The sequence below is a fragment of the Penicillium macrosclerotiorum genome (assembly GCF_028827735.1).
Source record: "Penicillium macrosclerotiorum strain IBT 26536 chromosome Unknown utg000011l_segment0_segment0, whole genome shotgun sequence".
Classification (NCBI taxonomy): Eukaryota; Fungi; Ascomycota; class Eurotiomycetes; order Eurotiales; family Aspergillaceae; genus Penicillium; species Penicillium macrosclerotiorum.
The window spans coordinates 150,308-173,325 of record NW_026643090.1 but is presented as its reverse complement, the minus strand read 5'-3'; the positions used below and the strand labels follow the sequence as shown (position 1 = coordinate 173,325).

Genomic DNA, 23,018 nt, shown 5'->3' with positions numbered 1-23,018 from the left:
TTCAAATCATGAGACGATCTTACGATTTTCAGGATGGTCCATCCGTTGCTGAATTTGTGCCACGCCATTGAAGGAATGGCGTGGTTGCTAGGTTTATTGTTCCAAAAGGGCTGGTGCTTCGACCCCATTTTGATGAACGTTGGAAAGGAGGCTAGAATACGAATTGCGGATATTGTCGTTTCAAGCTATTTTTGCGAGACCTGTTGCTATCTGAAGAACATTAAACAAAAACTAGCCGGCCTGCCGACATTGGTAGTATCGGCGGGTATTCCTGTGGGAGAGAGGAGTCTTGACGTTCAATGCTGTGCAATTTTCCACAATTTTCCGTATAATGTATATCATCATTTACTGGATTACTAGGTGGACAAGGACGATAATGAAGATCCAGCCCCCTCTCTCCTGGTGGGCTGCAAGGATGCTGGGACGTAAAGAAAGCCTCGGGATAGTTCGCCCCCATGTTACTGTTCTTGAGACCCATGTGAAGTCAAACTGAAAAAGGAAACTCATCAACAACTTAAGGAGGATCTTCGCCGGAACCAGTGATAGAGTATGAGTAGGCAAAAGGGCGGGCAACATCTTTGTTCAAGGTTTCCCGAGCCTTAGGGGCTTCCCCACTTCCAACAATCAACGCCCGCGGGTGGGGGGGGGGGGGGGAGGGGGGGGCATATGGCTCCATTGGGAAACCCACCTCTCCTATCGCGATGATCAGGGACCCGAGGACCCTTTTCGTTCGGCGAATGAACATAGTGAAGGATCCCTGGCCCCTGAGCCCCCGAATCATGTCTGGATGGCCCCCTATTCGCATCTCGACAGTTTTGCCAAGCCCTCCAACGTTTGTCTTTCAAAGCGAATGGGTATGACGGCACCATGCCTTATCATGTCAATAAGAAATCCAAGGGAGTTCATGCGCATAAAGATAGTGGGGTTCACTCGTGGTCGACGAGCAGATCATTGCTACAAATGGTTATTTCCCTGCATTGCCGTGCCGAAACTTCTGCAGCTGTGACGCGACAAAGGTTCTGCCCCAACGCCGATTGAGAGTCTCGCACTGGCCCATTCCTAGTGGATATGAGAGCTTTCGCTAGGCATCATTCTCACATGTGTTACAGTGATGTGCGTCTTTTGTTCACGTCGTGGATTCCATGTCCCTTCAGAGTGCCTTCTTCGCGGGGAAAGCCAGCCAAGCAACCACGGATCCCATTTGGGCTCCAGTCTCGTCTCCACTTTCTCCGCGTTGGAGATATTTCACACTCCGCCGGCTAACTTTCTCCAACTTGCAAGCTGTCCGGCACGAGGTAAAAACCATAAATATCGGTATGCAGAGGTTGGAGTCGGGAAAAATGCTATTCATTGCCAAGGAACCAGGACATGATACAATGGGCTAAACTGGTAGCAGGAGAGACACTATCCCAAGAATTGGAAATTTTGGTTTGAGGATCTGAAGACCAAAAATTAGAGCTCATAGTGGAGGCGCGATGGTGGACTGGACGCGGAGCAACACCGAGCACGTAGAATGCGATTTAGCGCGAAGAATCATCGGTGGGGCCATGTTTCTGTCTAGCTGGTCCCATGAGTACACACATGATGGCCATCAGGGGTCAATCACCCTGGCGAACTCTCCCTCCAGACAAGCGGGAGATGGTGTGGCCCCTTCACTCCGCGCCTCCCGAATGATGGCCTCTGTCGGTCAGAGAGGGCAAGACGAGGATGCCAGTAGTCGTGCTAGCATTAAAGGGGGGAGGGTATTGGCACGGGCACTCTCCAGGATGCAAACGCCATCGACCCAGAGCTGAGAAATGGGAAAAATAAGAGCATCTAGAAAGACATGGGCTACCCATCAGGAGTCGACGCAGCGAACAGATAGACTGATGGCGGTTGGAAACCAATAACAGGACCACTCGGCCAGTGTTCCAACTGCGCACGTCCACCACGTTGCGTGGCGATGGCGGTTTCGACCAAACCTCCAGGTCATGCAGCGGCAACAGATTAAATCTCTTGAAAATTCGACCACCAGGGTCAAGTTCCGCACCATTTCCACAGAAGATCCACCAACTGCTGCCTATGCAAGGGTTTGGCAATATAATCGTTCATTCCTTTCGCCAAGTAGGTTTCGGCATCGCCCTTCAAGGCATTTCCAGTCAATGCAATGATGGGAACGTCCATTTTCATTTCGCGAATTTTCTCGGTCGCAACCAGCCCATCCATTACCGGCATATTGATATCCATCAAGATTAAATGGTACGCAAGTGGCTTTTGCTTCACCATACGCACTGCTTCAGCCCCATCCCAGGCTGCATCTACCCGTTCAAATCCGAGGGTCGCCAACAGCTTTAGCATGATAGTTTGGTTGACTTTGTTATCTTCGACAAGCATTATTTGCTTTGTTGCAGCCACTTCACGCAAGAGCGATGAGGTATCAGAGTCTTTCTTGGAGCTATTATTTGCCGTTCGTTTGGGACGTGAAACCGGCAAATCAATGCGGCCCATTTTCACCTCCAGCCAGAACACACTTCCCGAGGTATTCGGAGCTGTGTGAAACCCAATTGACCCGTTCATGAGCTCTACTAGACTCTTGCAGATCGACAAACCCAACCCCGTCCCCTGATACCGTTTGGTTTCAGAGTCAGCAAATCGAGTGAATGGAGTGAAGAGCGTGCTGACTGCATCGTCGGGCACACCAATACCGGAATCCACTACCTGAAGTGAGATATCATATGACTGAGGATCCTGTTCGCTCACAATATACGACGCATTCACACGAATATATCCACTTTCTGTGAACTTCACAGCATTTCCAACAAGGTTTTGCAGAACTTGTCGAAATCGCAGCGGATCACCTTTGACATTGACGGGAAAGTCTGGAGCCAGGGAACATTCCAGTACCACGCCCGGCTTTAATGATGGCTGGCAGTTACGTATCACGGCGTTGATCACGCTAGGGATATTAAGCACATCCGAATTGAGAGAAAAGGAACCGGATGAGAGCTTTGAGTAATCCAGCACGTCATTGATGACCTGCAACAGAATCGACGTAGAATCTTCCAGGATGGAAGCATACTCTCGTTGGTCATCAGTCAAGGGCGTTCTCATCAACAAGGTCAGTGCCAGAAACATGCCGTTCATGGGAGTGCGAAGCTCGTGTGACATGTTTGCAAGAAAATCGGTCTTTAACTTGGACGACTCCTCGAAGGCGTCGATCAGACGTGCTTCAGCAGCCTTGCGCTCCGTCAGGTCGCGAGTCACTTTGACGAATCCAACATGACGACCAAATTGATAAATGGGAGTGATCATGACGTTGGCCCAAAATCGTCCGCCATCCTTACGATAGCGCCATCCTTCATCCTCCACTCGACCTTCTCGAAGACATACCTCCAGCTCACGTGCAGGCTTGTTCGCCTGGCGATCCTCAAGACCATAAAAAACGGAAAAGTGTTGGCCGACAATGTCGTCCGTAGTATAACCTTTCAAGATGGCGGCACCCGAGTTCCATGTCGCAATATGGCCGCGTGTATCCAGCATAAAAATGGCATAGTCCTTGACGGTGTCGACCAATATTTTATAGGTCTGATTGAGATAAGTCTGCTCGCTCATGTTCGACTCCGACTGCTCTGCCTTCATGGGAAACATCTCCAGGAGGACGTATATAAGAGTGTGATCTTCAAAAATGGGGGTCACTCTGAGCGCGAATGCGGTGTCATGCTGCTCTCTAATTCGAACTGAATTGAGAACTTGCGCTGTGCGCAGGGTGATAGCTGCGCCCAGCGCGCCGCTCAAAAAAGCGATCTCTGGGGCCGGAAACATGCCCGGTATCAACTCATAGATACTTATTCCCAGTAATTGCTCGCGACGGTGCTTGAACAACGCCAGGTGACTTTCTGACGCCTCCACTGCTCGCAGAGAGTCATCTAGAATGATGGTCGGGGTTGGTGTATGGCGATAGATACGTGCCATGGGATCATTGGGTGCAGTTGCAGCCACTGCAACTGCCGATTTGGCAGTGGCCGAGCTGATGTTTGGAGTGAGAGGACCCGGGTCCTTGTCGTCGGGAGCGCCCAGATCAGATTCTGCCGGTGGCGTGACGACCATCGCGAAGTTGGGGGGCGGGCGATCACCTAGGTTCAGGTGGAGCATCTGTTGATCCAGAACCATCTTAATCTTCACTCCCCTGCCACGCGGGCAGGAGCAGTCATAGAAAAGAGGCGGGCGGGCCTATCGGCGGGGTCATTCACCAAGTGAATGGACAAGTTGGACTGGAGGCCAAACACGACACCACCCAGCAGTTCAGAATGAGAGAGGAAGAGAGATTAGAAAATTCCAGCGTGTGGCCCGCAGGAGGGGAAAGGAGCAAGGGCCAAGAGAGAAAAGGGCCCACGTCAATCGGATGAGGTGGTTGATCCGCCTGAATTATGGCCTTGTTTTCCCCTTCCCTTTTTTCTTCGAAACTTGCATCAAATCCTAATCAAAGGCCCAAGCTAGACAGTTTAGTTCGGTCAAACGAACATCGCCGAGCACGGCAAATAGGCCACCAAAAAAAGAAGACCCCTGGCCAGATCACGAGAGTCGCGAAACAGGGCAACGAACCGAATCGTTGCGGCGACTGACTGGTCGGCAAAAACGGCCGGCGGGGGAACGCAGAGCCGCTATCCCGAATCCAGAGCCTTGAACGCGTGGGAAATGAGCGAGATCGAACAAGATCGGATGCTGTATAAGACACGGTGGCGAATGCATTGTGCGTGGCGAAAACAAGGCCGAACAGGATGAGACGGAAAAGAAGGACATTAAAAGCGAGAGTTGGAAGCTGCTCGTTGGTGATTGTCGTGTTGGCCTGGTGAGTTGTCAAGTCGGTGAGGTTTCTGCCCGGTCCAGTGACCGGCAAGACGAAGACGGCTCAAGACCCTCCAACGACAGGAGCGAACTCGGCTCGAGCCGCGGAAACTATACGTCGGGATCCGAAGCAACCGGATCTATGGCTCTATAGATCAGGAGCAGGATGCACCCACAGATCCTTGAGGGGTATGGTTCCGGTTTAGTCATTTGCGGGCCAAAGTGGGAGGGGAAAGATCTAGCATGGCAGCCGAAGCTACAGCGCAAGAAGTTCCGTATCGATTGGTGATATCAAACAACGAGCCGTGTCTTTCTCTGCTAAACAGACTAGATTTGCAACGACCCTATCAATCCACCACCAAACATGAGGGTTCCTGCCAACAAATTTCCGGATCCTTTCTCTGAAATCATTCTCACGAGCGTCGAGACCTACACAATGACATGATTGCGTTCCGTCTGTTCCACCATCTTCGTCAATGCATCCGCAATCCCATAGGAGAAAGCATATCCACCCCCGCCAAAGCCATAGGCCGATAATACTGTATATATCCCTTTTTGCTCCGAGTCTAGGCGAAACCCTCCCTTCCGCGACGGTCGGATTCCGATGATATGGCTAATGGCGTCAGTGGGAGGGTGCTCGGGCACAATGTCGGGTGCGAGCCGATGAGCACGAGCAATCTCATCCCGCGCAATTTCAGGGTCTATATTGGGAGATCTAATCCCGGAAAGGACGAGAATGATTAGTATCCAAGGGCTCTCAGCCGTTTTCAGCCAAGGGGAAGGAACAGGACCAGGCCCTTACAGATTATCCTGTTGCTTAACACCACCAAGAACCACGCCTTGGGACAAAGGGCGGGGAATAACATAGGTGTATTCTTGCCCGTTGCGGAAGTAGAGAGTGTGGCATTGGTCAGTTCGAAGGAAGACATTCTGACCGCGTTCTGCAAAACAGCGGTCATCTTGGACATCTGTAAGGGTCTTACTACCCAGCCCGCTAGCATTGATGAACACCCTTGATTCGGGAAACATATCGTAGAGCTGCTGTAGGGATTCCACTCGCCGACGAATGAACTGACCTCCCAGGGCAGTAATCTGCTTTTTCAAATACGGCATATGTCGAGTTGGGTCCGTAACAAGGGTTTCATATGCCCATGCGCAGTTGAAATTGGCGGGATATTCGCCGGGACTCAGCACACGAAACTATCGCACAGCCATCAGCTACATGAACAACCACCACAGAATTCAACTGAGAGAGTGCTCATCCCATATGGGAATCGGTCTTCTCTGGCGATATTGATGCGTACCTTGGATACCACTGTTCGGCCCCAGATGGCCGAGTCTGGGGTAGGCTCTCGCTCCAGATATTCTCGCGCAGGTACGATACAGACCCCGGACTCGGGATCTTGGGCCATTTTGAGTAGCACTCGATGTGTAACCGCCTGGAGGTACTGCTGGTTTGCGGTGATACCCCCGGCAGCATGCCAGGCTGCACCCGCCCAAGCCGATGCGTAGTAAATATCCTGGTCGCCCGGGAGAAATTCTGCGACCACAACCACAGAGAATCCCTGTCGCAGTAGTTGCCGGGCAGCGGCACAGCCAATGATACCAGCGCCCAAGATTACCACTGGCCGTTGCGAGAAAGGCATTGCCGAGTCCTTGGCATCAAGCGTTTGGCTGACTTGACTCATGGCAATTGATGATGTCGGACGTGCTCGTTCTGAGATGGATAGTTGCTGAGCTTCGCTTGATACCAATGAGAGATTGCGAGGGGCTACTAAAAAGACTATATGGTAGTCGTAGTCTCTCGGGCGATGCAATCAAATTGGACGAGTGTTTAGTCGGGCGTTGAGATGGCTATTCAGTATTCGGTATCAGGTGTATGGAAGACCCAACGCCAGGTCAACGGTCACAGCTATGATCAAAACCACATCACCCCAGGAACCGTGAGCTGAAGGAAAGAGACTAGAACTGCAACTGTGAGATCTAGAGATCTGTTGAAACTTGATCCATGGCTGCTTAGTTCAGTTTGCAATCATGGTCTGCGTATGTTTCTGCGTCGTTCTTCGCACATGTAGGTCTCTTTCCGATCGCTTCGAGAATGGAGGACCGAGGACATGTACGGATACCTAGCTCATAGAATGCTTGTTTTTGTCTTCTGTGACCCTCTCTTATATATATCCTGGGCATGTCCTTGCCGCAACGGCGCTCCATTCCGCTTGGGTGGAGCAGCCACTGCGCGGCGGGCGGGCCAGGCCGCTCGGCATGTCGTCAGCCCTTTTGCTCCTCGAGTGTTTCGAGGGGGTTTTTTTTTCCTTAGGTAAAGATCTTCGGCAACAGCAGAAAGTCCCGGCGTTTTCATCCTCTCAAGGCTGTCAGGGATCAGCGTCAGCGACCGGCTATGCGCGATTGACAACTAAGCTAAATAACTAGGATATCTGTTTTTAGATGACTACAAAGGTTCCGCCGACGATGACGACGTGAGGCATGACTAATTCACCTAATCGCTAACGTGGACTGGAACTCCGAGTGTTATCACCTTACTACCAAGTACGACTAGTAGTAAAACCCCGACCTTCCGCCGATTCTGGTGGGTTGCTGCAGTTCGGAGCGGTCTTGGCCGACAATCTCTAACCCTTCGGAGTCCAACTGTCCAACCAAACGAGGTCCCCTCACTCCCCTCAACCTCCGGGACACAAGGCACTGGGCGGCTGGAAGCGTCCGTCTCTGCCTTCTTGGGCAAGATTCTCAACTCTGGACTGATCCTCCCCACCCACTACTGTATCTCTCTTCCCCTCCATTCTCTAGAGGCTAACGAGACTGGGGAACTGGGGCTCTGTGTGTGGCCCCCGCCTGGGCCGGATCGTCTCGGCATCCACGAAAGAGAGTGCGTATAGCGATGATGGAGCATGCAGATGCTCCGGAGAATGAAAAGGATCGTCGGCCCTCATGGTCTCAGTGTCAGGTAAGGCTCTTTTACTCCTTCGAGAACCGGAAACCCAACCAACCCTCTTCCTCACTGTATGTGGTCGTGATCCACACCCTTGTGAACCCTCCGAGCACCACGAGCCCAAAGAAACCATCAAAAAAGCCCTCCCCAATCTCGATCTTTACTGTATCAAATCGCCCCTTGCCTTCATGTCTTGTTTGAAGACATTCAGAATATCTTCCTTTCTTCCTTTCTTTCTTTCCTTCCTTCCCCAATAGCTGGAGAGTTAAAGCACGAGCCGCTTCTTGGTGCAGTCTGGGTTGTACAACTTGCGCCAGCTGCCCAGGCCCCACGACGCAGCGCGCGGCCCCAGCCGCTATTTGCTCCATGTGGAAAGGTTTACGCTTAATGCTTAACGCTTAATGTTGAACGCTTAATCTCCAACCGTTCCTTCTGAATCCTGGGGATTTAGAAGTGATCGTCGGAGTTCGATAGCCTGGAGGCCATTGGTGGCTCGTGACCCTATACCTGCGGCTGCTTCATCTTACATCTGCATACTCGGCATTCTCTGCCTTCTATCTTCGATGAAATCAGTCTGACTTTGTCACTAGCCACCCTCACAAAGCTCGCCTCCCGACCATGTCGGCGAGCAGGTCTCAATTCTCCGCGACCGAGATGCCGAAAAGATTCTGTCATACGATGCCGACGACTCGCCTTTCCCCGAGGTACGCGCAGTGATCCAGCCCGTCGATGACCTCGCCCTCCCGATCAACACTGTTCGGATGTGGATAATTGGTCTGGTGTTCACTATTGTACGTTCTCCGGCTTTACCCACATCAAATATTTCACTTCGATCCGTTCAAGTCGCCTTTTCACGCCCCTTCCTCCCTCTGTGCGACATTCCCGATTGTGTTGACTTCAAAGATCAACAACTAACATCAATCCTCCTCCCAGGTTGGAAGCGGATTGAATCAGTTCTTCAGCCTCCGCCAACCCAGTGTTACCATTAGCTCCCTGGTAGCACAGCTGTTGGCGTTCCCCGTGGGCTGCGCCTGGGCTAGGTGGATGCCGCTCGGAGTGATTAACCCCGATCGACACTTTAATATAAAAGAACATGCGCTGATCACGATCATGTCAAATGTTTCCTTTGGCTCGGCCGCGGCCACTCAAGTCATCGAGGCGGCGGTCAAATTCTACGACATGCCTTCGCATGGGGGGTTCGAAGTGCTGTTGTGTATTACCACGCAGCTTTTTGGATTTGGACTAGCCGGTATCACAGCTCGATGGCTCGTCACACCCGCCTCGATGGTATGGCCGCAGGTTCTATCCAACGCGGCGCTGCTCTCCACCCTCCATTCTCGTGAAAATGCTATTGCTGATGGTTGGCGTATCACCCGGCTCCGCTTCTTTCTATTCGTGTTCATTGGAGGTGCGATTTGGTACTTTGTACCTGGCTATCTCTTCACAGGGCTAAGTACATTCAGTTTCATTTGCTGGATTGTACCAGCCAATGTGGTGGTGAATCAGTTGTTTGGCCAAATCACTGGACTAGGCATGTCGGTCTTGACTTTTGATTGGGCTCAGGTAGTCTATGCCAACCAGAGCCCTCTCCTGGTACCCTTTTGGGCTGGACTCAACGTGATGGGCTCATTTATGCTTTTCTTCTGGATAATATGCCCCATTATCTACTACACCAACACCTGGTACTCGTCCTATTTGCCCCTTCTCAACTCAAATACGTTCGACAACACCGGACGGACCTATGATACGGGGCGTATCATGAATGCGGATGGGAGCGTGAATCAAACAGCTTACCGTGACTATTCTCCCATGTTTCTTCCTGCGGGGTATGCCATCACATTTGGGGTGGCTTTTGCCAATCTTACGGGGATCTTCTTCCACGTTGGCTTGTACCATGGAAAAGACTTGTGGCAGCAATGGAAAGGCACAGGCAAAGAGGATATCCATGCTCGACTCATGTCCGCCTACCAAAAGGTGCCCTGGTGGTGGTTCGGTGCAGTGACGGTGCTGATGTTTATCCTCAGCATTGTTACGAACGAGGTCTGGAATACAGGTCTCCCCGCTTGGGCAGTTTTAGTGGCCTTTTTGTTACCCGTGGTCTACTTTATTCCTGTGGGAATCATCAAGGCTTTGACAAATATCAGTAGTAATCAGTTGAATCTGATGACTGAGTTCCTTGGCGGCTATGCCTTCCTCGGACGACCCCTCGCGAATATGGTTTTCAAATTCTATGGCTATGTCGCCGTTCAGCAAGGCTTAGAGTAAGAGCTCTCTATTCGCGACACATTAGCATCATTATCTCACCAATTCTTCTCAGATTTGTTGCCGATATGAAGTTAGCGCACTACCTGCACATTGCACCGCGCACTTTGTTTGTTGCCCAAGGTCTCGCTACTCTGGTCGGCGCGATTGTTCAGTGCGGTGTTACCGTATTCATGATCACTAAGATTGACGGAGTCTGCACTTCTAACGCAGAAGGCAATTTCACCTGTCCGCATGGCCGAGTCACCTATTCATCTTCCCTCATTTGGGGTAGGGTCCCTATCTGTCCCTTACCTCATCGTTTCTCCATTTCTCGAATCTCAATTATCCATTCGACCATTCATTTGAAGGTAGCGCTGACTCCTTTTAGGTGCGGTTGGGCCTGGTCGGCTTTTTTCCCCTGGTCAAATATACGGTAATCTCCTATGGTTCTTCCTTGTTGGGCCGGTGGTGGTCGTGTTCACGTATCTCGTGGGCCGTCATTGGAAACCATTAAGCTATTTGTCGTGGCCGGTGGCATTTGGTGCAATGAGTCTAGTTCCGCCGGCCACCGGAGTGAGCTTTTCTTCATGGTGGGCTATTAATGTCATTTTCAATGGTATATTACGCCGCCGAAAACCAGCCTGGTGGTCAAAATATAGTATGCTATCCGAGTCACTTCTTATTTGATGCTATCGCTTCTTGCTGATTTCTAATAGACTACGTGCTATCTGCTGCACTTGACTGTGGGGTTGCAATATCGACTGTCATCATCTTCTTCTGCATCACTCTTCCAGCGGGCTCTTTGGACTGGTGGGGCAATACTGTGTACAGCAACACTGCCGATGGCAAAGGTACTCCATATAAAAATCTACCAGCCCGCGGATATTTCGGACCTACAAAGGGGGCGTGGTCTTGAACTATGTATTATATACTGTGTTGATCAGAGCCGCTGCCTTGCACAGAGCGTTCTTTTAATGCGTTCGCGTTTAATGTGGATTTCTTTCTCTTGCCTTTCTAGCCTCTTTCATTGTGATTTTATAATGATATTGGGATATATTATCCAGTTGCATGTACATGTATTGTCTAATGATCTGCAATATATCCATGGTCATCCTTTTCTCCCTTGACAGAATAATTGTAGATATTGACTTACCTGTAAGTACAAATTCGAGTCATCAGTGGACAGCACTCTTCTTAGGCCCTAGACTCCCAGCCTAGATTCAAAGGAGTGATTAGTCTTCTCTCGCGTTGGAAGGAGTGGAACACTATCGTCGACCATTTTCCATCATACCTCGATAGATTGATGAACCAAGCGTGGCTATTACACTGTGCTCGATGAGTTTACTGCCACAGGTAATTGTGTAAGTCACTCACGAATGGCAGCCATCTGAATCATAGACATATTCACTGGACACCTTCGAGTCCTGGCCAGTCTCTTGGCTTTAGAGTGTGTCGAAAATGACCGCTTGGACATACCGCAATGATGAGGTCTTCTTCCATGGCTGTCCAGCGATTCTTCATATAAGTTAGAGAGATAAAAGGAAAGTTGAAGTTTCTCTGCAATGAAAAGGGATTTGTAGGTGGATATGGGAGGAGATGGTGAGGTCATGTTTCTACCAAAATTAATAGACGTATCATATCTGAGAGGCATGCTTTCGATGCAGCCCCCGCCCCCGAGCAGCGACTCATCACAATGCTCCTGATTAGAGGCACGGTGATTACACTACATGCTAGTTGTACCAAATTCACAAGGCCTAGTGGGTTGATGCCCGAGGTATCTAAGGGCATAGGGACAGTATGAAGAGCAAGTGAGGCACGGTGCCTATATGGCGATGACTATACCGACTTATCATTTTGATTGAGCTTCGCCTACCTCCGTGGATGACAGATTCATTGGAACTATGCCCCTCGTCCAATTTAGTTGGTTGGCTAATGGTTAGCAGTTCCTTTCTACCCACATGCAAAGCATCACACACACTAGTATTGGCTGTAGAGATATGAAGCACCAGGAATCTTTTTTGCTTCTCACAAGGTGTGAATCAGAGTGTCCTACAGAGTTTGGAGTCTTGGAGCGATAATACTGAAGCTGCCGCCAATCGACAACACTCTGAATATTCTAGCAACTCTGCTTCCTTTCTTTGTATTGATCAATGTGTTTCAAATCAGTTAATTTAATTTCATAAACAGACAAAAATCCTTTGGTATATCCATTTAAAGTAGGAAAAGAGACAATCATTAGGTAACAACGCCGGTATGCAAGTGGTGGTATGTGTCTGTACAGCATGCACATCTACCTATCCGTGATCGCTCAATTAGCGCATCACTGGTGGTCGGCCTTCTTTGTTCCATTTAACACGGCTTTGCACCCATTCAACAGCAGCCTGTACTCCTGAACCCATCAGCGCACTGACCGGCAGTACGCGGCTGTCGCGGACACCTCCTCCGGTTTCCCCCTCAAAAATCTTTCGGATGAAGCCTTCCTTGATGCGCACTACCTCGACACAATCCTCCCGATCCTGTTTATTGGCTAGGACAAGGATGGGCACCCCAGCGACATCCGTGTTCTGCAGTACCGACTCCAGGACCTCTCGACATTCATCGAGGCGCCCAAAATCTCCTCCACCAGAGTTCATTCCCACTGCCTGCTGCGAAAAATGATCACTAGTGCCCACACTACCTCGTGATGGGCCAGAGACTGAGCTGGGGCGTCTGCTGGATGTGGATGGAAGCCGGGTGATGTCGGCGTCCTGACCTACGTCGGCACTGTCGACGACGAAGATTATGGCATGACAGCTGGTGTAGTAGCTCTGCCAAAGGCCACGCATCGAGATCTGGCCTCCAACATCCCAGATCTTCAGGTTCATATCTGGCAAGGAGATTGTTGCGACATTCTGGCCAACCGTGGGAACAGTCTTGCCGGGGTTCGGCACAGGTGACCCTTCCGGTCGGGGTTGATAGAGAGCCTTGATCTGGGAGAGGAGCGTAGTCTTTCCGGCATTGTCCAGACCCAAGAGGAGGACGGAGTACTCTGTATTTCAGAAGGTCTTCATAAGCTTCTGGTTAATGCGTCATATTGTGAGTCTAGCGGACCTCACCTTCTTTGCTAGTCGCGTACGTATACAGCGACTTGGCCAGGTGATACATGATCGCGCACGGAGATCAGGATCAGCGCAGCCAAAAGAGGATGCAAGATACAGCGATAGTCATGTCCCAGGGCCCCAGTACTTCAAGACATAAGAAGTAAGCGTCGTTGCGATCTGGGATCGGCCACAACTGGCGAACTTGCCGCGTTCACAGCAGCGTTGCCGTATTGAGGAAGTAGGGCTTAGGGCTGCATTTTGGGTCAGATACGTCTGGGTTGCATGTCAGGTGACCTACTCGGCGTTGCATTGACTTTCTGCCTGAGGCTGTCGATGGTGTCGCCATCCTCGCCGAGTCGTCGCTATGCTCTCGACTTCTCCTCCGCGTCCACTTCGTCTTCTCTTCCATCTACTCTCCCTGGTGCTGACGTCCATATGATGGAGCGATGCGCCCCCCCTCTTATATTGATGGGATTATCCTCGGAATACAATTCCCAACGCGATCCAAGGTTTGGATGGACAGCGCCCCTCCTGTCAAATGGGAGATGGAGCTGTTCCCCACTCCGGCTTTTGTCAGCCTGCTTATTGATCTCCGCCGCGGAATAACCACTTGCTGCGCCGAAAATCTGTCGTCCCCGCCCGCCGCCCGCCGCATTTGGTGATGCGTTCACTCACTCTCCTCTCCTCCATGGCCGGATTCTGCTTTGACTATTTTGTCCGACTCTGTGGCCTCCATCCCCGTCGTGACTCGCATGGGATGATCTCCCCGTGAACTTCCCGGTTACCGCTTTGCATATGTTTCTCCAGAATGCCCCGCGCTGGTTGAACAACTTGAGGCTCCGTCGTCCTCCATGGAAACCGATACGGTCATCGTCGGTAAGTCTATCTGGATAAGATGACATTGCGCTTTGGATGTCTCCCCTTGCTCTTCCTCGTCATTAGTGCTCCTGGATGACCTCCCTCATGGCAATGCTAATTGGGTCTGTCTCACGGAAACAGGCAACGGGCCGTCGGCCATGATTCTTTCTTACATTCTTCATGGCTACATTCCATTTTACTCGCGCACCCCTCCACACCCCGACGCATTACTAGATGCCAAGTTGAAAGACGTACCCAGTCTCCTGAATGCCGACGTTGATGCTCTTACTGCCCATTTTGCAGCTTCTCGACTTTCGTATTCTACCCAGGCGCTCCCCGCTAATGTCTTGTTCGATACCCTTGTACGACCAAGCGTGGACGTTGATGAGTCAGGCTGCACATCCAATGTCCAGTGGCGCTATGAGCCCGAGAGAGCTATTCCCCATCTCGTCTTTGGAAAGTCGTTACACCCTGGTGGCCAGTGGACCGAAGATCCTCATGGGGCGAGCTGGGATATCCAGACGTTGAGCTATGCCGCAATGCTGTCGCTTCCTGGGTACTCTTTTAGTGACCATCATCGGAAATTGACAGGAGAGGAGTTGCCACCTTTCACGCGTCCGACCAGACGCGAGATTGCCGATTATTTTCAGGCCTACCCGGCGGCCGTTCGCATCGATGATGTCTTCCGATGCAAGGAAGAGTTGACTGGCATTTCTCGTACCGCAAATGGGTTTTATATCAAGTCTCATGGCCTTCACTGCAAGCGATTGGTGCTCGCAAGTGGAATCTTCTCAGAAATCTTACCGCCAGCATCAGTGCTCCAGCCACTACTCCAAACCCAGTCGACGCCATCTACTCCACTTCTCGTCATTGGATCCGGCTTCTCCGCGGCGGATGCGATTATCTCTGCTGATAGCAATCAGAAGCTTCTCCATGTTTTCAAATGGTCCCCGGAAGAACGCCCGTCACCCCTCCGCAGCTGCCATCAACAGGCGTACCCAGAGTACGCAGGTGTATATCGTCTCATGAAGAGAGCTGCTGTTGTTGCGGAAGCTTCTGCTAAAAGTAAACGACCGAAGTACCGCCGTGGTACCCCGACTGCCTTCCTAGAAAGTAGGAAATGGGACGAGGTGTACGAAGGCATCTTCAACGTCGAGGTTACTACCGTCAAGGTCCATGATGGCATAGGCGAAGTGACTTTTCGTCGCGAAGATGGAACAACCTTCTCTCGGTCCGTGCAGGGCCTGGTCTACGCCGCTGGCCGGCGTGGCACCCTAAGCTATTTGAATTCAGAGCTCCGATCCGAAGTTCTGGGTCACACTGATGGCGACGGTACGGTCTCTGGCCAGACTCTTCGTGCGAAAGCCATTGAAGATGTGGAGGTTGCACCCAGCGTTTTTGCTATTGGTAGCCTGACTGGTGATTCTCTCGTGCGCTTTGCATATGGCGGCTGTATCGCGACCGCGGGCCATCTAATTGGTGTCAAGGAGGATTCAGGGGAAACCCGCAATCCATGTAGCAGAACCGTCTCCGCCCGGCAACAAACCTCGCCATTGCAGGTCATGAATGGAATAGATGGCCACCATGTATTCGCTAGTAATACATCTGAGCTGACCAGGGAGGAGACTGCGTATAGCAAGGTATCGACGGTTGCATCGCCGACCGCTCAGAGCTGGTGGAGAACGCTTGTACATCTTTGGAAGGACTTAACACAATAGCGTAGAGGTGATGATGTGCAGCCTCGGTATGTTTTTGATAAGGTGAGGGTTGGATCATTGTTATATCTTGCACATATCATTACATTGCCTCCACGCCGGATCTCTGGCAGTGCACCATGTTAAACTAAATATTCATGGCATATTCGAAGTTCATTCTTATTTGTTTCCTTCATTCCTGTCTCCTCGTGGATTTATTTCGACAGAGGTTCTCTTAACAGCTCAGAGACCGTCCTAACCCGATAGCCTCTCCGCCGGAGCTCCGGCAGGACGATTCGCAGCATTGGCAAGGTCCATTCCCGGCGATCATGGCAGATGATAATGCTTCCCGGTCGGGTCATGTCGAGTATATGCTTGGCATTCAGCTTCGCGAATGGTATCTGGGGATCATGGGGGTATACATCACCCAAGACCAGACGGTATCCCAGCTGCTGGATCAAACTGCGCATGCGGGAGCTGAAGAAACCCGAACCGGGACGAAACAACCAATTGTCGGGGCCGGTTTCTTTTTCAGAAGCGCTATATGCTTGTTGGATCATGGAATGCACGGTGGTAATTTGTTCTGCCAGAACGGCGTCGCTCAAGCCGCGCGATGGCTCATCGTACATAGCATGGTTCGCCAATTCATTCCCGGTGCGGACCAGGTCCGTTAGATCTTTTTCATGGCCAGGAACCTGAGATCCAATAATGAAAAAAGTCGCAGTCGCATCATGATCCCTCAATAGAGCCAGAATGGCCCTAGTCTGTGTCGAGGGGGTATCGTCGATGGTGAGAGCCACCACATTCTCCCTTGTGGGATGGCGCCAAAGCACATCGGGCCAGCGACGATGCAAGTAATGGATGAGAATCGCGGGAGGCTTATAGATCCAATAGAGAGGAACCAAGAGGCAAAATGTGGAGAAGATGGCCCGGATCATGGCTGTTTCCCCTCAAAACAGGGACTCGCGCTATTCCCACATTTTGTTGGCCCGAGTCGACACAGTTCGGAATCCCTCTTAATCCGAGGCCGAAGAGTTTGAACTTCAGAGGCCGATAGTAATCCTATCATCGATAGCAAAACAGCGGAAGTTTGGATTTGAGCAATTCTGGCTATTGATATTCAGGTGATAAGGTGGGACTAAATACATATTAAGATTTAATCTTAATGGAGCTACTACATATGATAGTGGAAGAAGAAGAGAGACTCGATTGCAAGCTCATCAATCGAATACATCAATATAATGCATGTACTTGTACTCAGTAATAACCTGACAATCTCAATCAACTTGAATCAATGATGACAAATCAGTAAATCGGTGAGCGGTTTACAAAAAGCATGTAATTGAGAGACTAATGTTAAGGATCGGGCGTGAGTATCACGATCATAAAATGGTCAGTGAGGCATACACAGCCATCATCCCCAAATAGTGAGCCCGCACCAGATTGCTATGGCATGCCTCACCCCTTCCCCCAGCCGGGAGTCCTTGAGTGTGAGACCTCACGCAATTGGAAGGCGGAGAAGGCGATGGATGTTTGGAACTATTAGGACAAGGACGCTCAGGGTATAATATATTCAAAGTATACATGCATTCGTATATCAACAGAGGTGTTTCCAACATGTTCAACCCATGATTTGCAATTGGTCCTGCGGCGGCCAGCGGACCTGTGCAAAGCTTAGACAGCGCTTAATGCTCTGTAGATATTTTCGAGTCGCTTCATCACTCAAGATGTGAGCCTGCTGATCGCTCTGATGGAGTTTCTCACGGGCTGATCGTTCGTGAATACCCACCATGGTCACACCGATGGGCCAGGCACTAGAGATCCAATTGAGTCAGCCTTCTATTCCGGAGAGAACCAGAGAACACCGTATGAAGTATGAATACAAAACGGGAGTATCGCAAGATGTCAAGATTGGGGACTTACGCTTTACCAATGCTCACTCGCAGGTATGCATCGTTGGCATCCACATATCGTCGCTGCTGTGCCTTGTGCACAATCTCAACGATGGGCTCCAAGAGCCCATCCTCGAGGTCACCCTTCTCAAAGCGGCGGAACAGCGGTTTCATGTTTTCTCGGGATTGCACCATCGCATTGTGCGCTTGTTTCCCTTGAAAGCTCTGTCGGACGGACACATCACGCTTGGCGAGCGCAAGCTCCCACTCCGAGAGCATCATATTGAAATATGATGCGAGCTGCCGGAAGAGGAACAAACGTCCCTCTTGCTCCTTGGGAATCTTGGCCGGGATGATCATTTCGCTGCCTGTAACAGGTTCCAGCAGCGTAGGAATGGGTCCATCTGACATCTTCTCCCTGATGGCGGCTCGCTTCATGAGGCGATGGTACCGCCGAAGTCGAGTGCGATGGTTCTCACCAAACAACTTGACTGGCTCGCCAAGTGCTCGTAACTTTTCAAGAAGTTCCGTCTCTTCGATGTCTTCTCCCTCCATACCACCAGCCTTATTATCGCTGTCCTCCTTGGCAGGCAAATCGGGAAGGCCCAGTCTTCGCCGCCGTTCGCGCTCCTTCGTTTCCTCCTCCTCCTCCCGTCTTTTTCGCGATTCTTCGGCTAGTTTTCGTTTTTTTTCTTCTCGCTCATGTCGTCTATCGGCCTCTTCCTCTTCGAGCTTGCGCTTGTTGGCCATGCGCTCCTCACGTTCCTTCTGTAATCGTTCCTGCTCCTCATTGTAAGCCGTCACGCGCGCGGCCTCGACTTCGCTTCGACGCATATATTTCTTTGGGGGCTCGGTGTTTGCAACTTTGGATCTGTCGGCACCAGATGACTTGGGAGTTTCAGGGCCTTTGGCCTTGGAAATCTCCTTAGACATTAGGGCGGCGAAGTCCATAATTGCGAAAGCTGACGCAGGCAGCGCTCACGGAATTTGTAGCAGCAGTATTCCAGCCAGGCCGAGTTCCAGCCGATAAAAACAGAAGCTTTGAGAATGGAAAAGGCCGCGGGGTGGGAGTGAGGGAGGAATTGGATGGCGTAGAATGTAGAATGTTGAAATGTTATTCGGCGGAACGTCAGAACGGGAGCTTCGACAATTCCGCATTGGGACATTTGGAGCATTTCTGCCATCCTCCACCTCACCACCTTCTTCATCGCAATCACCTAATTTGCTCTGATCAAAATCCGCATCGATCAAGTTCAATCGAGTGACTTTGCCAGTCTTGCCAATTCTGGGAATAACCCTGTGGCCGACTTCCTACATTTATTCGCCTGCACGCGACTTCTCCCTGCCATCATCATGGCCGCCCCGTCGCGCGAAGGCTCCAAGCCCTCCGTCAATCGACAGACAACCACCCCCTTTCACCTCAAACTCTTCTACCGCGTCAATAACTTCCACCACCTTTCCGACTACAATATTTCGGGGCCATCGCGGCGCGGTGGCCCCGTCAGTGGCCCGAATGCAATCCGCGCTGCCTCCCCTCCACCAGCTACCGCAATACTTCCTCCACACCTCGAGATCTACACATGGCAATCGTGCACGCTACGCGAACTCTCACAGCTTCTCACATCTGCTCTTCCCTCGTTACTGCCCGACCCTCCTGTGGGAACCCGCCTTTCCTTTCGTTTGATCTATCCGGATGCGCGAGCTGCCGCAATGATGGGCCCGGATGCGCGAGGTCGATACTTGAGCAAGGACCTGGGCAGTGTGATTGTCGGTCCCAGAGACAGTCCCTACCGGGGCGAAGAGGATGCAGATGATCAGGCGGAGGCACGACCTCGTGCTGGCACGCTTCGATTCCAAGGCTCCGACGCCGATAAAGCCTTACAAGATGCTCGTTTTATCATTGGAGACTATGTTGAATGTGCCATCCTCCCTCCTCTTGAAGATGGATCGGTCGCGCCCCCTCTTCGTGGTGCCGCTGGCCCGCCTCCAATGGGAAGCGGAATGCGAGCATTCCGGGAGAACGGGTTCGGTGGCCGAGGCGGTCGTGGAAGCTATCGTGGCGGTGATCGCGGTGGGCCTCCTTCTCTTCCCCAAGGAGATTGGAAACGAGGCGAAAGACTTCCGGAGGGCGGAGGCCGAGGGAGTGGTCGTCGAGGATGGGCACCTTATTGAGTGCTGCAAAATCCCTGAATTTAAATGAAGTCGGGCCTAGAAGGAATGGAAGGATGAGGATACCCGTTTATCAATCGCAGTGTACGATTAACTATTGTTTTGAGTGAATACGTCCGTGAAATATCATGTCTTTGCCCTTGTCTCAAACCCAAGCAAAGCTTACGCTATTAATCTCATTCCCTTCCATCTATAAGTAGAAACAGGGGCTCAACCTTTCAACCCTGATGATATCGCAACTCCGAACTCGTGCGGTCTGTTACATAACCTGTGAATTTCAGAGCACGGGAATTATTATCCAAAGAGCCACCAGGACTGAAAATCAAAACAGAAAGAAATCAATGCGGTATATGCTCGTAGTAAGGTACATCGCCCGGGCATAGCGGGCACCGATAAAGTATGGAAATCAATTTTGGTTCCATATCCCCGCGAACTTCTCCGGCCACAGTGGGTATGGGCTTAATCCATGGCCAATGTCGCTTGGGGCCTGCGGTCCAGCAGAATCAAAAGAATCCCCATATGTTGTTCACCATTCCGCAATAGTATCTCCCCTTCGTTTTCCACGGAGCTCGTATTTGCCCTGTGTGCGTTGTCAGTTGAAATCTATTTCGCATCTCTACATACTTTCTCCGGCGATATCGTGGGACACATGTACATGACTGGACACATACCTCTGTCTTGTAGGCGACCCAAGTCAAAGCAGCGGGGATTGCGGCCATGTAGATGACGGACAGCCAGGCGTGGCGCGGGTTCCAGCGGAAGTACTTGTAACGGTTTGCGTTGAGTTCTGTTCAGTTTGTCAGCCATTGTTTGAAGGAATAGTCTTCTCGATCCATAATAAATGATGCAAAGCAAGTAATGCATCTCCTCAAATACGATCATGTGGCAGCACATGCAATACGCCGAGCATTGATAACTATCGACTGGAGCGCAGGAACCGAGGGGGAGGGGAGGATGCGTGGGATGGTTAAGTACCGTAGTATTTCTGGAGGGCCGGGTCAAGGACCAGAGCTAGTAATAGATTAGCACAGTCCTGTTCAATCTCTCTCGGACACAAGACTTACACTTGCTGGGGCCAGCCATGATTGCGATGGAACTCGAAGCGTAGACGCCAATCAGGTCTGTTCGCAGAACGGCGAAGTGAGGTGGAGGGTCAGCTGACTCGCTGAGTCATCTTTGTATCACGTGATACCGATCGGTCTCCTATCAGAGCATCCAAAAGGTTCCATCATTATTTGTGGCCTGTCAGTTGCAATTTGTCAGTTCATTTACGTTGTCTGTCCCAACGGCAACCTTCGACTTGTGTTGTTTTCTGGAGAATTGGCTGCCAAGCTGCACTTCACCACTCTACCATACCGCGATGACGGGAAACGCGACGGAGGTATCCTTCCGCCAATCAACTTGTCTCTATTAACAGTTTCGTGGTCCGCTTTTCACGATGGCTCTTGGAATCCATTCAGTGCTCGGAGTTGAGATTTCGGTCATCATTTAAACCTTGGATTATAGCTAATATTTACTAAAATTTACTAAAGTATCAAGTTACTAATGGTCATGGCCTAATGTTATTCCTCCGTGTTATTCCATAGCTTTCGTTTATCACATGGAAGCCGAGAATTTGCCCTCGATCTGCTCAATTTTTGCGACGGCTTTCTTGTAGCCGTCAATCTCCTGCAGTCGTTGGGCGTAGGCTGCCAGCAGAGGGTATTTATCCTGGGCCTTCTTATCCTTGAGTACGCGACCGCTGGCCGCAATCACGGGAAAGCTCATGAGGATGTCCGCGGCAGTCAGCTCCTTGCCACACAGGAATGGGCCTCCTTCGGGCGCCGTCTTGAGCTGATCCTCGAGAAAGGCAAGATTTCCCTCGATGTTGCGCGTCAGGAACGCAGATTCCACCTGTGAGGCCACGATACTGGTAATCGGACGGACAAAGAAGGGGGGGAATTGCGCACGGCTAAAACGAGGCTCGGTCAGTTCTCATCTGTACATACTTTGCACTGCCCCAACGGCGGCGCATCACGAGTCTCGAATACGAGTCGGATTCTCCAGCCAAGGCCAATGGATACCTACTATCATTGACGAGAGTCATCACCAGGTAGGGCATCAAAGTGCCTTCCACGTAATGCATGAAGTAGCGATACCGCATCCACTCCTCGCGCTCCCCGCCAACTTGGCCCTCGCGGCCCACCTGATAGCGCTCCGGTACCAGAGTTGATTTTACACCCCCAAAATGGTCAACCAGATACTCCACGATGGCGCCCGACTCGGCCAGCACCAAGGGCTTGTCGGACCCGGGGGCTTCGATAGTGATCACTGGCGACTTGCCTAGGGGGTGCACCTTCTTCAACTCCGGGGGAGCCAGCTTGTCGGCGCGCCGCTTGAAGGTCTTGAGCTCATATTTGAGCTGCAGCTCCTCCAACAGCCAGAGAATGCGATGGCTTCGGGATTGCTCGAGCCTGTGATGTAGAAGAATGTGATTAGCTCCGATCCCTGGATAATGTGAGGGCGACCAACCAGTAAAGAGTGATTTTGCAGCCCTGATTGTTGTCTGTCATGATGGTCTTATTGCCGTTGCGTTTTTGAGTGGATTGGAATTGGATCGACGTATATGTGAACAAACTCCGAGCCCATCGAAGGCGGCTGCTGAGCTTTTCATACGTTTTGGGCTGGATGATGTCAAGGGCCCGAGGTACGGGATCCGATAAGGATAAAGCGCCGAGATTTGCAAAGTTCATGTGAACCGCCCGTTTTGTTGGGATTTCCAGTCGCCGCACAAGCCCAGACCGATTAGCACCGATCGGGTAACCATTACGTTGACATAGTATATGCTCTGTGCAGTGGGTGAGATCGCTATGGAAGGCAAAAAAAGGGACATGCTCGAGAGGAAGACCCCTCAGGCTGGAGAGAACCAATTGCAGAAGCTCCCGAAACACCATCGGAGATGGAAGGGACGCTCCGCTTCGACAGGACGATTTCTCGCCCCCGATAGACAATCATGATTTGCTGTATGCTATAGGCGATGTGTGAAGACAAAATGGACATCGAGACGACCGTGAAGCAAGCCAGTGTTGCATGATTTGGAACCCGACACAGTGTACCGCTCGGAAGCAGATCAGTTTCTCGCTGTGTTGCCAGAACAGGCCCAAAGCTCGGCTGTGCGGTGCAGGATCAACTGGACTGGAAGGCCAGCGCGCCCTTTGGATTTGAGATATCTATCATGGTTTATACGAGAACGGCCTTGGCAGAATCTGCTTTAACCCAGTCCATGGGGGTTGGTCACTCAAATTCATCGATTTCGAAGAGCGATGTTGAT

General features: G+C 51.2%; 10 protein-coding genes across 10 annotated transcripts; 3 read left to right on the top strand and 7 right to left on the bottom strand.

The window, feature by feature from the left end:
• Nucleotides 1-2,016: 2,016 nt before the first annotated feature.
• Nucleotides 2,017-4,149, bottom strand: fos-1 (sensor histidine kinase/response regulator Fos-1/TcsA; the record flags this gene model as incomplete). Its single annotated transcript, XM_057082731.1, has 1 exon — nucleotides 2,017-4,149. One exon carries the CDS (start codon nucleotides 4,147-4,149, stop codon nucleotides 2,017-2,019), a length of 2,133 nt encoding a protein of 710 aa, XP_056928086.1.
• Nucleotides 4,150-5,253: 1,104 nt separating this feature from the next.
• On the bottom strand, nucleotides 5,254-6,512 carry N7462_011016 (FAD-dependent oxidoreductase; the record flags this gene model as incomplete). Its single annotated transcript, XM_057082730.1, has 3 exons — nucleotides 5,254-5,539; nucleotides 5,627-6,024; nucleotides 6,129-6,512. 3 exons carry the CDS (start codon nucleotides 6,510-6,512, stop codon nucleotides 5,254-5,256), a joined length of 1,068 nt encoding a protein of 355 aa, XP_056928085.1.
• A 1,208-nt stretch (nucleotides 6,513-7,720) lies between these two features.
• optF (uncharacterized protein) lies at nucleotides 7,721-10,931 on the top strand (the record flags this gene model as incomplete). Its single annotated transcript, XM_057082729.1, has 6 exons — nucleotides 7,721-7,786; nucleotides 8,362-8,562; nucleotides 8,705-10,032; nucleotides 10,089-10,303; nucleotides 10,404-10,673; nucleotides 10,732-10,931. 6 exons carry the CDS (start codon nucleotides 7,721-7,723, stop codon nucleotides 10,929-10,931), a joined length of 2,280 nt encoding a protein of 759 aa, XP_056928084.1.
• A 1,396-nt stretch (nucleotides 10,932-12,327) lies between these two features.
• N7462_011014 (ADP-ribosylation factor family protein) lies at nucleotides 12,328-13,159 on the bottom strand (the record flags this gene model as incomplete). The annotated part of the gene is made up of 2 exons (XM_057082728.1): nucleotides 12,328-13,043; nucleotides 13,111-13,159. The coding sequence occupies 2 exons, from the start codon at nucleotides 13,157-13,159 to the stop codon at nucleotides 12,328-12,330; spliced, it is 765 nt and encodes a 254-aa protein (XP_056928083.1).
• A 787-nt stretch (nucleotides 13,160-13,946) lies between these two features.
• N7462_011013 (uncharacterized protein) lies at nucleotides 13,947-15,671 on the top strand (the record flags this gene model as incomplete). Its single annotated transcript, XM_057082727.1, has 2 exons — nucleotides 13,947-13,971; nucleotides 14,038-15,671. The coding sequence occupies 2 exons, from the start codon at nucleotides 13,947-13,949 to the stop codon at nucleotides 15,669-15,671; spliced, it is 1,659 nt and encodes a 552-aa protein (XP_056928082.1).
• A 191-nt stretch (nucleotides 15,672-15,862) lies between these two features.
• On the bottom strand, nucleotides 15,863-16,585 carry N7462_011012 (chitin deacetylase CDA4; the record flags this gene model as incomplete). The annotated part of the gene is made up of 1 exon (XM_057082726.1): nucleotides 15,863-16,585. The coding sequence occupies one exon, from the start codon at nucleotides 16,583-16,585 to the stop codon at nucleotides 15,863-15,865; it is 723 nt and encodes a 240-aa protein (XP_056928081.1).
• Nucleotides 16,586-17,268: 683 nt separating this feature from the next.
• Nucleotides 17,269-18,490, bottom strand: N7462_011011 (mRNA splicing protein PRP18; the record flags this gene model as incomplete). Its single annotated transcript, XM_057082725.1, has 2 exons — nucleotides 17,269-17,461; nucleotides 17,571-18,490. The coding sequence occupies 2 exons, from the start codon at nucleotides 18,488-18,490 to the stop codon at nucleotides 17,269-17,271; spliced, it is 1,113 nt and encodes a 370-aa protein (XP_056928080.1).
• A 402-nt stretch (nucleotides 18,491-18,892) lies between these two features.
• N7462_011010 (SAP18 family protein) lies at nucleotides 18,893-19,711 on the top strand (the record flags this gene model as incomplete). The annotated part of the gene is made up of 1 exon (XM_057082724.1): nucleotides 18,893-19,711. The coding sequence occupies one exon, from the start codon at nucleotides 18,893-18,895 to the stop codon at nucleotides 19,709-19,711; it is 819 nt and encodes a 272-aa protein (XP_056928079.1).
• Nucleotides 19,712-20,234: 523 nt separating this feature from the next.
• Nucleotides 20,235-20,791, bottom strand: N7462_011009 (uncharacterized protein; the record flags this gene model as incomplete). Its single annotated transcript, XM_057082723.1, has 4 exons — nucleotides 20,235-20,288; nucleotides 20,380-20,495; nucleotides 20,684-20,719; nucleotides 20,773-20,791. The coding sequence occupies 4 exons, from the start codon at nucleotides 20,789-20,791 to the stop codon at nucleotides 20,235-20,237; spliced, it is 225 nt and encodes a 74-aa protein (XP_056928078.1).
• A 513-nt stretch (nucleotides 20,792-21,304) lies between these two features.
• Nucleotides 21,305-22,260, bottom strand: N7462_011008 (glutathione S-transferase; the record flags this gene model as incomplete). Its single annotated transcript, XM_057082722.1, has 3 exons — nucleotides 21,305-21,659; nucleotides 21,772-22,161; nucleotides 22,220-22,260. The coding sequence occupies 3 exons, from the start codon at nucleotides 22,258-22,260 to the stop codon at nucleotides 21,305-21,307; spliced, it is 786 nt and encodes a 261-aa protein (XP_056928077.1).
• Nucleotides 22,261-23,018: the final 758 nt, after the last annotated feature.